At 42.0% G+C, this 15,234-nt stretch overlaps 2 protein-coding genes across 2 annotated transcripts; one reads left to right on the top strand and one right to left on the bottom strand.

Annotated features, from left to right (window-relative positions):
* Positions 1 to 1,555: 1,555 nt before the first annotated feature.
* Positions 1,556 to 6,971, top strand: prpf38b (pre-mRNA processing factor 38B). The gene is made up of 6 exons (XM_056744456.1): positions 1,556 to 1,979; positions 2,942 to 3,010; positions 3,142 to 3,293; positions 3,443 to 3,503; positions 4,831 to 5,069; positions 5,751 to 6,971. The coding sequence occupies exons 1-6, from the start codon at positions 1,776 to 1,778 to the stop codon at positions 6,583 to 6,585; spliced, it is 1,560 nt and encodes a 519-aa protein (XP_056600434.1). The 5' UTR covers positions 1,556 to 1,775; the 3' UTR covers positions 6,586 to 6,971.
* A 224-nt stretch (positions 6,972 to 7,195) lies between these two features.
* LOC130417419 (fibronectin type III domain-containing protein 7-like) lies at positions 7,196 to 14,968 on the bottom strand. Its single transcript, XM_056742982.1, has 13 exons — positions 14,066 to 14,968; positions 13,481 to 13,741; positions 13,082 to 13,342; positions 11,943 to 12,203; positions 11,480 to 11,737; positions 10,984 to 11,295; positions 10,567 to 10,827; positions 9,618 to 9,878; positions 9,239 to 9,502; positions 8,819 to 9,079; positions 8,451 to 8,711; positions 8,074 to 8,364; positions 7,196 to 7,992 (listed from the first exon to the last, which is right to left on the bottom strand). The coding sequence occupies exons 1-13, from the start codon at positions 14,235 to 14,237 to the stop codon at positions 7,727 to 7,729; spliced, it is 3,390 nt and encodes a 1,129-aa protein (XP_056598960.1). The 5' UTR covers positions 14,238 to 14,968; the 3' UTR covers positions 7,196 to 7,726.
* Positions 14,969 to 15,234: the final 266 nt, after the last annotated feature.

The raw sequence follows: 15,234 nt of genomic DNA, 5'->3' as shown, positions 1-15,234 counted from the left end.
TGTTGACACGACAAAAACGTTCGTTTAAACAAAACACGGCCAAAAAGATCGCGTTATGGCGATACAAACGATCGTGTCTTCAAATAACACGCCCAAAAACTTCGTGTTAAGACGAAAGAAACGTTCGCGTTTACACGGACAAAAGTCGCGTACAAATTGATCGTGTTGACGCGTCCAAATTTCACGCGTTTCATGTTAAGAGTATTGTCCCCGTTCGCGTTCCATAGACAGACGACAATTTTCACGTCAGTCTCAAAGCAAAGGCCTATGTGAATGTCTGCCGATATAATTATTTATATAAGATATAACTATTTTTGACTGCAGTATCTTATGATTTTTATATAAAATCATTAGTGTTACATTTTATGCAACATAATTTAACCAATGTATGTCAGCTCCCGCGCCACTCATGTGAACTCTGGCGCACCCTAATGGAGTCGCGGACCCCAAGTTGGCAACCACTGATATAGGGGATGTACTATGGAAGCAAATAAGAGACATAATGTTTTGAAATTTAACAGCCTATGAATACTTTATTTTGAATTATTTTACTTTGGAAACCATGTATCTGAATTTATTTGTTTCGAATTTACCTCTATGAAATTTAAATATGAAAATTCTTGATTTCCAATTTAAAAACCTGAATTTAATGCTCACAAATTCAGATACAAAAAAAAATCAACTTACAGAATTTCAGATAAAATACATTCAGATCTCAAATTTCAAGTTAATACTTTTCAAAGAAAACATATGTCTAATTCGACTGCTCAAATTCAGATTATGGTTCAGTTCAATGGTTCGGTTCAATTGCAGACGGGCTCTGGGCTCAACTGTTTTTCCTATCCTGGGTAGCCCGGATGTTACCATGTGAATATTTAACTTGAAATTTTCGATCTGAATTTGAGCAGTCGAATTAGACATATGTTTTCTTTGAAAAGTATTAACTTGAAATTTGAGATCTGAATAAGAGCAATCAAATTTGATCAATCTGAATGTATTTTATCTGAAATTCTGTAAGTTGATTTTTTTTGTATCCGAATTTGTGAGCATTAAATTCAGGTTTTTAAATTGGACATCAAGAATTTTCATATTTAAATTTCATAGAGGTAAATTCGAAACAAATAAATTCAGATACATGGTTTCCAAAGTAAAATAATTCAAAATCAAGTATTCATAGGCTGTTAAATTTCAAAACATTATGTCTCTTATTTGCTTCCATAATGTATCCAGCAAGGACATCTGAATTCCGCAGTTCAGCTACGAGCCATATTTACGTTTCAGAGCGTGTTGCCAAGTCCTCCGGAAAAAATATTTAATCTAGGCCAAACAGATTCATATTTTTCCTCATATTTGTAAAAGGACCGTGTATATGGCATTGAAACAGCAACTGTGCTTGAACATTTTTATCAAAACGTTTCCATTTCTTTAAAATTGACAAGTGCTAAATATATACTGATAAAAGCCACCAACCCTCATTTTGGTGTAGAGGTTAATTTTCTGTGAAACACTTGGCAACCCTTCGGGTTTCCGTCAGTCCCACCCCCACCGCCCGCCATCTTGTCCCCTCACCTCGACGCTACAGACAGCCGCCTCGCGTGCCTATTGAAACGTTTCGCTAAACAACGGTCAAACGGTCCAATATTGGTTTCGAATGAATTAAGAGACTCGGTCCCTCCGATCGCGTACCTCGTCGACCGCGTATACGCGACATTCTCGAGGGGAAACTGCCTTTTTCAGCGGTTTTGGTTTTTTAATGGCGTTGTGAAGAAGCGACTATGGCGGTTAGTCAACAGCAGCAGCAGGCCGCAAGCAAGCCGGCCGGTGGCAAACACGGCAACAATTTGCCATTATGGGGAAACGAGAAGACGATGAATCTGAACCCGATGATTCTGACTAACGTGCTGGCGTCGCCGTACTTCAAGGTCCAGCTGTACGAGCTCAAGACATACCACGAGGTGGTGGACGAGATTTACTTCAAGGTGCCGAAACAAAACCGGGCCGAGCGCTGCGCGTGAAGCCCGCCTTTTCTTAAGTATTCTTGTTTCAAATATTGGCATTTTGAGTATTATTTTTGGTAGACATTTTATTGTTATGATTCAGTTCTGTAAATAAAGTGGTTTTAGGACTGAAGTGAACCGTAGTCGATAATATCATGTCGCTAAGGCTAACGTTAACATTCGAAAGTTAGCAATTTTGTAGAATTGTGCTTGGCAACCACTGTCGTCATGGGGGAAATAAAATGGCAAATGTTGTAGAATCTAAGTACACTGTTAGAAAGAGATTAATGCATTTACCGTATCACGGCTACCATGCGACAGTATGAATATTTGAGGTGAAACGTTAATATTGAGTTAACTTTGTCCTGATGTAAGTTCTAGTAAAAAGTGCAATACGTGTCTGCTAAACCAGAAATGATGGATAAACTTGTGTGTTTTGTGTGCAATTTGTGAGGTGGCACTAGGCGTGGGCTGGTATGAGATTTTGGCGGTATATTAACCTTGATCAAAAGATCACGGTGTCGCGGTATTACTATTAAAACACTCAAATGTATTATTTTCAAATATCTGCGTATACACCTTTCAACTGGACACAATACATTTAAGTTTGAACCAACATATAGAACCTGTGTGTAAGGCAAAAAATAATGCCTTAAAATTTCAATATTGTTTAAAAAACTATATTTTTGTCATGAAAAAATGCTTAGACATAAACATCAAAAATTGAATTGCGTGATTTAATTATTTACTTTTCTGTAAACTCAGCTCATACCTTAGAAACTGTATCATAGAAAGTTTTAGTGGATTTGTAATTCGGCCCATGCGGCATATATTTTAAAATGATATCGTGGTATTGTGACTTGACCGTTTAGAGCAAATGAAATGTTATGCAACACGTTGTAAAAAAAATGTCACCTCTGATCATCTCTATTCTGTTCACCTAGGTCAACCATGCGGAGCCATGGGAAAAAGGCAGCAGGAAGACAGCGGGCCAGACGGGAATGTGCGGAGGGGTAAGTAGAAGTACGTGCCTCGAGACCTCCTCACGTCCATCCTCCCATCCTCTTTGCTTTAATTAAAGAAAAAGGGAGAAGATTGTCTTGAATATTTATAAATTTAAAGGATTGTGGTGTTTGTCTTGCAGGTCAGAGGAGTCGGGACGGGTGGGATCGTGTCCACGGCGTATTGTTTGCTGTATAAGCTGTTCACTCTGAAACTGACTCGCAAACAAGTGATGGGTCTCATCACACACACAGATTCGCCCTATATTAGAGCACTAGGCTTCATGTACATAAGGTACCGTTCTGAACCGGCTGTTTACATCTACTTGATCAAATACAAATAATGTATAATATTGGAATCCGGATGATAACCCTGTACAGTAAATGTATCTAGAATATTCTTATGTAATTTGGTTATCATGCATCTGTTTAATTGTTTTTCAGGTATACCCAGCCGCCTCCTGACCTGGTTGACTGGTATGATGAGTTCCTGGACGACGAGGAGGTATGTCGCCACGGGTAATGCCTTCATCTCTCTTTTATTTATAATGTCTATGAACTAAGCCAGAAAGCTTGGGCAAAATGCTAATTGTGATGCACATTGCTGTCCTTCAACCTTTGATCTCATTTGGCTTGATGTTCTCCTGTGTTGTACAGTTTCCATTGGTGCTGTATTTTTGGTGGCACGTTGACCCAGGACATCAGATTAATTTCTTGCTCTTATAAAAGGTCTTAAAAGACCAGTTTATACATTTTACAGAAACTCTTCATAGTTGAGCTATTATGTCAGATTCCCTAAAGTACTTATATGTGTGGTTACATGTGAATTCTGTCGTTGCATGCAAGATTCACTTTGTTTGGATAAGACTGCGACTATGATAGTAAGTTTCTCTTCATAGAAATGAGATCAACTATTACCTCAAGAGGGTTTGAGAATATCTACTTTAAAAACTAAAAATAAAGGAGATTTCATTTGTATTGAGCAGACATGCTGCCAGGCCTAGCGGTGGTTATGTATGTCTCTGGCTGACTGCCCTGTTCTCTCCCCCAGATGTTCCTTGTGATGCGGGTGGATTGGATATAGGGGGGCTCCACTCTCTTGGCTGGCGTTCGTGAGTGCAGTTAGCCAAACTCACCCGCCCACTCCACCCCTTCACACCTACCGGTTCAGCATATATGTCAGCTGACCTTCGCCCTTCTCTGCGCCATCTATTTTCAGTCAGTACATAGTAAGAGACATTGTGGAAGCTAATTGTTTTACGGCTTGGTCATGTAGTATATATTATGTAGTATATATCATTATGTAGACATAATATATATATATTATGTCAAGCTATGCCTCGTTTTGCCCAAAATTACGCCAGGTGCATACGGTTAAAAATGTATTCATGTGTATTTTCGTTTTTACGTAAGGCCATGTTAAGACCAATGCCTGTTTGTGTAATTCCATCTTATTATTGGCCACTTTCAATTGCAGAACAAATGACTGATGGGTGACATAAGCCTAAGAATAGTTTTCTTCTACAAAACCTGAAAACAGGTTTTTGCATGACATAACCCAAAGTCATTGTCGTATTGGTCAGCATAAAAATAAGTTAAAAATTACTTGGTGCACTTTAAATATTGAATATTAAGTCAGGTGAGAGCAGAGGTGAAGACTCAGTATTTGGTCATCACAAGTAAAGCATTTTATTCAGGACCGGTGATATTGTTGCTTTAGGGCTCGTGAGTAGCGTGTTGTCATAGGCAGCATGGATGTGTCAAAAGTTTGTGTGTTCACATGTGTGAAAATGTGGTGTTCATGCTGTTTCTTCCTGATTGTCTGTAATCAGGAGTTGGATGTGAAGGCAGGAGGAGGGTGCATGATGACAGTCGGAGAGATGCTCCGCTCCTTCCTGACCAAACTGGAATGGTTTTCAACGCTGTTCCCACGGATCCCCGTTCCTGTTCAGAAGGCAATCGACCAGCACATGAAGAGCAGGCCGCGTAAACCACCTCAAAGAGACGAGCAGGAGGAGGAGGAGGCGGCACCGGCCGATCCTGGAAGGCATGGAGATCGCCGCAGTTCCAGGTACAGTCACTGTATGTGTGTTTGGGTGTGTTGCACATCATCAGATATCAAAATATTTGTGTAGATCTTAAATATTTGTGTAATGGGGTCCTTTTGTTAGTCATCAAATTGTTTATAAAAAGTGTTTTTCTTGTTAGTCACTTACTGCTGCATGTGTCAATGTCTGGTTTTACTTTAAAGTACATTTATACAGTAGATCTGTAGAGTTTTAGATATGAGGTCTTTAAATTTGTCCTTTCTTGCAGAGTGCCCCTGTAGAAATAACCTAGAGGGGTCTGATTTTGTGGATTTTTTTTACCCCATGTATTTGTGTTGGTTACCCTACATCAGGGCTATTCAAATCTTACCCTGGAGGGCCGGAGCACTGCAGAGTTTAGATCCAACCCTGATCAAACTTGCACACCTGTGATTTTCTAGCGATACTGAACAGCTTGATTAGCTTGCTCAGGTGTGTTTGATCAGGGCTGGAGCAAAACTCTGCAGTGCTCCGGCCCTCCAGGGTAAGATTTGAGGAGCCCTGCCCTACATAAAGACTGCACATAGTTTCTATTTATCATGTGATCAGGACCTTATTATACAGTACTTCCTTAACACCAGCTAGCGTTTGAGACAATCCACTGACTAATATATTTTGTAGTTTTGGCATCAACCAGATTTTCTGAAGTGTTCGTTTATGTTCAGGACTCCCAGGAAAAGTCCAAGCCCCAGGAGGTCCCAGAACCGTTCCCGAAGTCGCAGCCACCAAAAAGAAAGACGTGGCGCTAGCTTCGACCATGAACTGGAGAGGGAAAGAGACAGACAGCGCAAAGATAGAGAGGGTAAGGATCGTGATAAAGATAGAGATAGGGACAGAGAAAGAGATAGGGAGAGGGAAAGAGACAGGGATAGACAGCGTTCCAAATCACCTGAGCGAACTGCAGAACGTAAACGCAGCAGGGAGAGACGGCGGAGTCACAGTGCCAGCCGCGAGCAAAGAAACGAGAGGAAGGATAAAGAGAAAGAGAGGGAGGGAGAAAGCGAGCGTAGTCGCAGGAAAGACAGAGAACACCACAAAGATCGAGGGGACCGGGAAAGAGAGGGTGAGCGCTCGAAGGACAAGAGGGGCAAAGATGTGGACGAGAGAAAGCACAAAGAAGAAAAGGAGGATAAAAAACACAGAGAAGAAAAGGAGGATAAAAAACACAGAGAAGAAAAGGAGGATAAAAAACACAGAGAAGAAAAGAGGAGCAAACGTTCGAGGAGCAGAAGCAAAGAAAGGAAGCACCGAACTGAGCGATCTAGCAAGAAACGCTCTCGCTCTGGCAGTAGGTCCAGACAGGAAACAGGAGATGAAAGAAACAGGAAGCGGGAAAGCAGCCATAGCAAGGAACGGTCACACAAACGCAGTCGTAGCAAAGAGCGCTCGCACCGTGGTGAATCCAGTAATGGTCGAGAAACCGTAAAACAGGATCATCGCCGAAGCCTCAGTCCTGAAGCAGGAGAGAGAGCAAACAGTGTTCATGCAGAATCCCCCTGATTCAGGTCCTTCTTCTCTCTCAAATTCTTCACCGTAACTCATTTTCTTTTGTCTTATAGTGCACCTCTTGTGTTCAAGTAAACAAATGGAAATGCCTGGAGTTTTGGTTCCTTTGCACCTCTATCCACCACTGGTGTAGATATCAGTGTTTTTTTTTCTGTTGCCCATAAGTGTCAGGACTGAAAGTGGCATTTTAAAATCCTTTTTTAATTCTTGTTTTCTGGTTTCACACAAATGGCTTTGTACATAGAGCTCAGAGAATGTTTTAAATTTGAACAGAGTCGAGTTTGTGGCACAGAGCTGCTGTAAGCTATGCTGATATTGTGCTGTTTGGTTCATTGCTCTGTTGCATCTCGTTTTCTAATAAAATTCTTGTATGAAACTGAGTTGGTCTGCTGTATGTTTTTCGTGCCAAGCCATTCAATGTCAATGAAAACACACCTTGCTCAATTTGATTGGAAATGCAGCTGATTTTGTGTATGGTCATTTATTTTACATGTGCTTTACATTTTTATGCATAATTTATAACAAATCGCATGCAGAAATGCTCTTGATATTTAATATAAATCTGCTCATGTACAAAAAACAGGAATATATATTTGTTTTTAAATATTTGGCATTGCATCTAAAGTACACAAAAAGTAAATCCTTCAGCCAGAAAAATATTTTTTAAAGCTATAGTGTTATAGTGCTTAATCCCGTGAAGTTGATCTACCCTTAACTTTAAAATCATATAAAGTTAACCTTGAACCACAATACATTATACATGCAGAAGTATAGTTTTACACTAATTCTTGCAGGAATTCTTTAGAGGCGAGAGGTTGGTTGCGATGATTTATGAACATGCACTCCGTTTTAAGCAGGCCTGTGTGAAAAAAGAATGGATTTACTATTAAAATATATATTTTTAAAATGTATTACACCTTTAATATTTTCTGCTTGGGATGAGCATCATCTTACCCGTCTCATTTTTATGACGAGTCTCACCTCCTCCTGAGACCTGCTGTGACTGCAACAGGATAGACAAGGTCAAAGGTCACACAATTTCACCAAAGCAAGATGTGCAATGAATGACAACCACAACTCACCTGAATATAACAGATCTTATATTTGCAATAAAAATCACTAAAAAGGTTACCAATCAAATGAGTGTTGTTCTCTCTATATTTAAATACTCACCCAAAACAGGCAACGAGTCTTCACTCGCTCCAGCTGAGTTGCTTGCAGTTACGACGATGTGACCGCTGCTGATGTTGCCGACAGAGCAAAGGAGCTGTGAGGTCATGCAGAGCCTTGTCCTGCCAGAGAAGGTGACCCCGTAGACGGTGTAGTTTGTAGCATATATGGATGCATTCCAAGCCACAGTCGTCGCTGCAGAGTATGTCACGTTTACAGGGGCACAAGGCACTGGGGGAAGGAGACAAACATTGTCATTAATAGGGTCTTAAACATTTGTCCATCACAAATGTAGGTGTAAACATCATTCACCTGTGGTTCCAGAGACAGCGGTGGACTCGACGCTGGAGCCTGCAAAGTTCCTTGCCCTGATGGTTGCGTTGTAGGAGGAGCCACATGGGAGGGGAATCTCAAAGAATGTGCGGCTCGTCCAATAGGAAGCGACTTCAAATAGTGCCTGGGCGTTGCCCAAAATTCCACCGTTGACTTGCAGGAGGTATTCAGAATTAGGACAGTTCCCAGCAAACCAGGACGCCCTCAAGATCTGAGTATCATTCGATAACTGACGAGGAACCGCTCTAAACCCAGCTGGAGGACAGGGAGCTAAGAAACAAAAACAAAGTAATTTGTATTACATGCAGATGCAGATTGCATGTAGATGATCATGATGCTAACATTTTTTGTTTTACCTGCTCCTCCAATTAAACTGTCACTGTATGAACTGTTGCAGATGCCATCTGACGCCTTGACTGTGAAGTTGTACACCATGCCACACACTAAGCCCTGCAAACTGCAAGATGTGTTGGTGCTGTGACAGTAAATTGTCGTGCCATTGTCGGACTGAGCAAGTCCCACGTAGGACACTGCTCCTACAGTCCCCGTCCACGATAGCGAGGCACTTCTGTTCCCACAATGCACCCCTAAGGTCAGGTTGGCAGGCTTACATGGCACTGCGAAATAAACACATCGTAATATAAGTAGTTGCAATACACAACCTTAAAAGACATGCTGTCGCTAACAGGAGAAATAGAATGTGGCTCTCTATCCACGCTCTTACTGGTGTTAAAGGTGATGTTTGGACTGGGCACGCTGGTGCAGTTCTCATGACTTGCCGACACGGAGAGATAATAGGTGTTGCCGCAGCGTAGATCGGTCAGTGTGAAGTTACTGTCCGCGGTGCGGTTTGTCAGTCTATCTCCACTTCTGCCGACCACGGTAAGTGCATACTCCCGTGCCACGTAAGAAGACTGCCATGACACGAACACATTGTTTGTCTGACATTCCGTATGGGCTTCTACAGCTGTGGGCTGACAGGGGGCTGTGAAGAATCAAAGAAATCAAAACATTTGTTACAAATACTATTTATTAATCTATAGACTGTGGTTGGCGCAAACTGTTGGGTTTCTGCACAACGGCCGGTTGCTATGGTGCTCAGGGATGGCGGCCTACTGGTCTTGTGATGTCACTGGTGCTTTACCTGTGCTTATCTTGTAGGGTGGGCTGCGGAGGCTGCTGCAGCGATTGGAGGACGCAGCCACAATGATTGTGTACTCCATACCGCATTGCACATTTGTAAGGTTACAGGAAGAGGCGGAGCTATTGCAGGAAAGGAGGGAACGGTCCTGTCCCTCTGCTGTTGCAATGTAGAGAGAACTTCCTATCTGCGCTCTTTGCCACTGTACTTGGATCACGCTACTGTGGCAGTTAGCCACTGCCACGATGGATGACAAAGCACAAGGTGCTACAGATGGAGAGAGACGCATATGTAAGCCACATTTTACATGATTCAAGTTTTTGTAAATTTTGAAATGAAACTTCCTAGTACTAGCTTCCTATATCCAACGTGATGCGCTTACCCGTCTCCAACTGGAAACTGGTGCTGGGCGTGCTCTGGCAGGCAGTGTTGGATGCAGTGACGGTGAAGTTGTAGCTTTTTCCGCAGCCTAGGTCAGGTACACTACAGGTGGTGTTTGTGGTGGAGCAGTTGGAATTATCACCATCGTCCCCTACAGCTAGCACAGTGTACGACTCTGCACCACTGTTCTCATTCCATGATACCCATGCGGAGTTCGTAATACAGTCTATGGTACCGTTAACCCCTTGAGGAGCGCACGGAGCTATGGGAAATCAGAAACAATTTAAGAACTCATTCAACTCAAAAGACAAAAATAATGTTTGATATTGACAGCTGCAGTGTCCGTTTGTCACAAGGTTTTGGATCTTCGGATGCCTTGCACTGCTGCTAAATACCTGTTACCTATAGACTATGTTCTTGCAATATATCGTTCTCATTGATTGATCGGTCCACTCCGTGCCGATCCAGGCCACTCGGTGCGTAAATGGTTTCATTTGCCACCGCTAGGCTATTAACGGAAATCTTAAGTATGTAAACACAACGGGTCACGCTCTGCATTGGTAACACAAGAGACTGAGCTATAACGTCACTGCACCCATTCTATTAGCTTGAGGTAGAAAACCATGCTGAAAATTTCCAGCCGAGAACAGTTTGTAAACGTGCCGTGTCGTACCAGGCTCACGTGGGAACATAACTGTAACCGTTTCAGACCGTCCTTAGAACGGTTTGGCGCAATGGTGGAAAAGCTCTCAAAGATCGAGCCCTCAAAATGACCGGGACCTATACAAGTATTCTGTATTATGGTGCATCATGCATTACGTATTATGGTGCATTATGAAAATAAAACATTTAAAAAATAATAGTGGTTTTATTTTAACACTCTACCATACATTATTACCTGATGGAACCATTATTCTGACAAAAAACATCTCTAGTAGCGAGCACTCTACCTGAGGCGATAAGGCTGCTGCTGGGTTGACTCTGACAGCTGCCCCTCACTGCCACCACACTGAGGTTAAATCTTTCATTGCAGGGCAGATTGTTGACGGAACACTGCGTCCCTGTGCTGTTGCATGAAGAAATCACACCAGTGCTGTTCGCCACCAAGGCCACTCGGAACTGGTCGGCGTTCACCGCTGGGCTCCAGCTCACCTGCACGGACCCCAGGGTGCACTGCACTTGGGTGGATACGTTTTGAGGGGGGCATGGAGCTGAGAGAGAAAGGAGAGGAAATGTAATACTTACAAAAATATGTTGATTTCAGATTTTCTCAGATATGTTTCCTTTCACATGTATGCATTTGACTGGTGCGTTGATCCCAAAAGGCATACACAGTTTCACTGATAAAGTAAAACCTTCAATCATACCTGTCTGCACTTGTGACACGCCGCTCTTCACGCTCTGACAGCCATTTGCCAGTGAGAAGACAGAAACATTGTAAATCTGACCACAATGCAATCCTTGCAGATCACAGGAGGTGGTGCTTGAGTTACAAGAGGAGGAATGACCATCAGCGGAAACGGCCCCTGCCACGTATGACTGCCCCCCATTTGCTTGCCCCCAGGACACGGACACAACCCCGTAATTTTGAGTTGTGCAAATCAAAGATGAAAGTATGTTGCTGGGTGCACATGGAGCTAAGAAAGACAGTAGAAAGAAGTTTATTTGGATAACACCACCTCATAGTGTTTATGTTTGGGGTAAGTTATTGTTTGCAGCTACTGAGTGAAACATTTCATTTAGTGATTATGTATTTCGTAGCCTTTAAATAATGGTATAATATATATATATAATATATGCAAACTAGTATGAAACATGCCATTCGTTTTGTGTTCAGGTATACAAATGGCGCAGTGGCCTCACCTGATTGCAGAACAATGAGTACGTTGCTGCTGTCACAAGCCCCATCCAGAGCGGCGACGGTCACATTGTAGTTCTGACCGCAGTGCATGCTGGTTAATATGCAGCTGTCGTTGGAACTAGTGCAGTTGATGCCATGTCCATCAGAGCCAATGGCTCTGACTATGTGACTTATGACTCGATCGCTTGGCTCCCAAGTTACAACTGCAGTGTTTGCGCTACAGCTCATCTGGACGCTAACATTCTGTGCCTTACACGGTACTGAAATGAAACAACATATGAAAAATTCCCATGCTTAACAATTGGCAATGCAGGTGACCAATGTTAAACAGATCAAAACATTCGCAAAGGCTTCCAACAAATATACTGTTAGCCTTGTGAGTGGGAGTCTATACAGTTTATTGATTGTATTATTTATATTTATTAAGATAGTGTATTAAAGCTATGTGATTGGTTTTGTAGGTACCTGTACTTAGGACGAGCGGTTGACTTGGTGCGGTTACGCAGGTCCCGTCAGACGCACTGACGGATAGACTGTAGTTCATCCCACAGAGCAGGTCTGAGAAAACACATGCTGTTCCAGTGCTGTTACACACTGAGGCATAGCCAGCATCACCCTGAGCAACAGCTGAGTAGGAAACAGCTCCCACGCTTTGATTCCAGGACATAGACACATTTTTAGATGCGCAGTCCACACTGCCCTGCACGTGAGCAGGTACACACGGTGCTGCAGACAGACAATGAAAATATATGAGCATGTGTTTCGAGTTTATTCGAAACGAAAAATTTGTCAACCCATTATCCTGTCATCTATAATGTTCATTTCTCTGCAGTCCACTACAGAATAATTTGTTCTTTGAGTTAAGGATGACCACAGAATTGTGTGGTTTCTTTTGAAATGTCTATTTTGGTCATTTTTGGTATTAGACAGGTCCCAGTCGCTGTTCAACTAACCCTACAGGATAGTTGATCTGCTTTTGTGGACAACCATCCAGTTTTGTAATGACATAAGGGTGAGTTAAAACTAAAGTGACAGAATTTTCATTTTGGGGTAAAGATAATTTAAAAGTGTGTACTTAGAATAGCAGATATTTTCAGTAAAGACTTCAGAGTTGAGTCAGAGATGACTCAACAAGAAAATCCTTGTTATTCAGATTACGAAACAATCGTTTTTTCAGGATTTTATTTTGATTTATACTGTTTTAAAATAAGTATTCGGTTTTACACTATTTTCATTGGGTATAGACCATTTTGCAAAATGTAAACAGCACCGGTCCAGAAGCACCCTCTGTTTCAGGATTTGTATAATTACACTACTTATAACATTAAAATAAATAATAATATTTAACTAAATTTAATGGTTACGGTTTCATATGTACTTGGCTGGCCCGAAGTTAATTTCCGGTATGTATTTAATGTTTAATTTATATTATTATTAATATTTTATTATTAATTAGTATATTATTTGTATTAAATTAAATTCAAGCTCTTACCGGAAGTTAAATTTTTGTCACATAACGCTTGTTTGTTTGTTTTTGCCACTGATACCGTCTATATAAACTAGAGAGAAAGACAGATAAGGGACTATAGTATAGCTGGCTGTACCAGTCTTAGTCTGTACAGTTGAACTCTTGGACGTGTTGCATTGCTGCTTTACAGCGATGACGCTGATGTTGTACGAGGTGCTGCAGTGTAGCGCTTGCAGGTTGCATTGCGTAGCAGTTGCGTTGCACTTAGTCGTTTGACCGTCGGTTCCCGTGGCAACCACCAGGTAAGACTCCGCCCCCTGGCTGATGTTCCACTGCACGAGTGCAGAGTTAGATACACAATCCAGAGCAGACACCACGGTCTGAGGAACACATGGCACTGAGAGAGAGAGATATTACAAGCAGATATTACAACAATGTTAACATATCCTCTATGTCATTTTGGTCATTCTTAAAGATATGGCTTTGTTTCATGCTTCAGCCAAGACATCAGTGCTTTAGTATGCCGTTGTATTACCTGACCACATGTCAGCAGGTGAACTCGGTGCGCTGCTGCATTGCCTGTTGAGGGCGCGAACGGTGATGAGATATGTTTTGCCACAGAGTAGATTTGACAGGAAGCCATTGGTAACATTGGTACTGAATTGCAGTGTGTGTCCTGCTCCATTATGTGCCGACACGTTATATGTCTCAGCTCCGGTGCTGGAAGCCCAGTTCAGAATGGCCACCCCTGTATCACAATCCAGCGTGGGCATCACAGCTTGAGGAACACATGGGGCTGTGGAACAAGACAACATAAACCCAGTGATTAAAAACTATAAAAGTGTTATTAAGATGTTATAAACCATGTTTAGTTTGTATTGTATATTTTAGATTATTCCACATTTACAGTGTATAACAACCACAGCGAACATATCACTAATATATCACTCAAATAGAGTAAAGCGTTATTTACAGAATGGACCAACTTTGTAGCTAAACATTTTACCGAACAGAAATTTGATCAAAATATTTCTATTAAATAATATTCGTTTTACAAAACAGAGAGGCGGTAAAGAATCCTATTTTAACTAGAGAGGGAAACTGCGAGAGTTCTTCTTACCCATGTGTATATATGTGGTGTTGCTACGAGGGCTCGTGCAGCGGCTGTCATTGGCGGTAACTGTGACGTTATAGGTTTCACCGCAGTGCAAGTCCTCCCAGGTGCATCTGGTTTCGTTAGTGACACACAGGTGTGTGTGCCCGTCCGGACCTGTTGCTGTGGCAGTGTACATGTTTGCCCCATCGCTTGAGCCCCAGCTGACCGCACCGGTCTCGTCCGTACACTCCACATATGTCACAAGGTCAAGGGGTGCACAGGGGGCTGCATGAAAACACGGTATAAGTTAAGTCACATCCCTTTAAATTGGAGAAGATCAACCTAGAATGATACATGTTATGTCTGCATGCAACCATCTGCATGATAGTTCGCCCTAAAATGAAAATTCCCACGTCATTCCAAACCTGTATGGCATTTTTCCCCCGGCAGAAAACAAAAGAAAATATTTTGAAAAATGTCGGTAGCCAAACAACTTAGTCCCCCGTTAACTTCTATTGTATTGGCACAAAACCAATCAGACATTTTTCTTAAATATCTTCTTTTCGGTTCTACAGAAGAAAAGAGGTCATACACAGGTTTCGAACAACATGATGGTGTCAGAGTAGCATAACAGGAAGTGACATATTGCCTGGATGTAAAATGTCAACTTCTTGTTTCAAGATGTGGCTTTGAGCACAGTCTAAAGCAGATTAAGGTACAATTTCCATGGATTGCATAGACGTACCGAGTATGAAAAGTGCAGGGGCGCTCAGGGGACTGTCACAGTCTTGGTTTTGGCCCTGAACAGTCACATTGTAACTTTGTCCACAGGGCAGTGACACAGAGAGATTATTAGTGGAGGTATTAAAGGCATTGCTATATCCCAGGCTCCCTGTAGCCATCACATTGAACAGTGACACACCTCTGGCATTTGACCAGTCTAGCCTTACTGTGTTGCTGTCACATGACACGTGAGCAGTCACGTTTTCTGGTCTGCAAGGATCTGGAACAAATTAGGATTATTACTTAAAACGTTATTTTTGTAATAATTTTAATAGCTTGCAATGTTTAAAACACTGGAAATGGCTGTCTGGTGAAAGACACTGGATAGTGCAAGTGCATATACCTGTAGTGAGATATTCAGGTACACTGGTGTTGCTTTGGCAGCGGCCACTGTATGCGGTGACAGTGAA

This window comes from Triplophysa dalaica, chromosome 3 (genome assembly GCF_015846415.1).
Source record: "Triplophysa dalaica isolate WHDGS20190420 chromosome 3, ASM1584641v1, whole genome shotgun sequence".
Lineage (NCBI taxonomy): Eukaryota > Metazoa > Chordata > Actinopteri > Cypriniformes > Nemacheilidae > Triplophysa > Triplophysa dalaica.
This window is presented reverse-complemented; position numbering and strand designations above follow the sequence as displayed.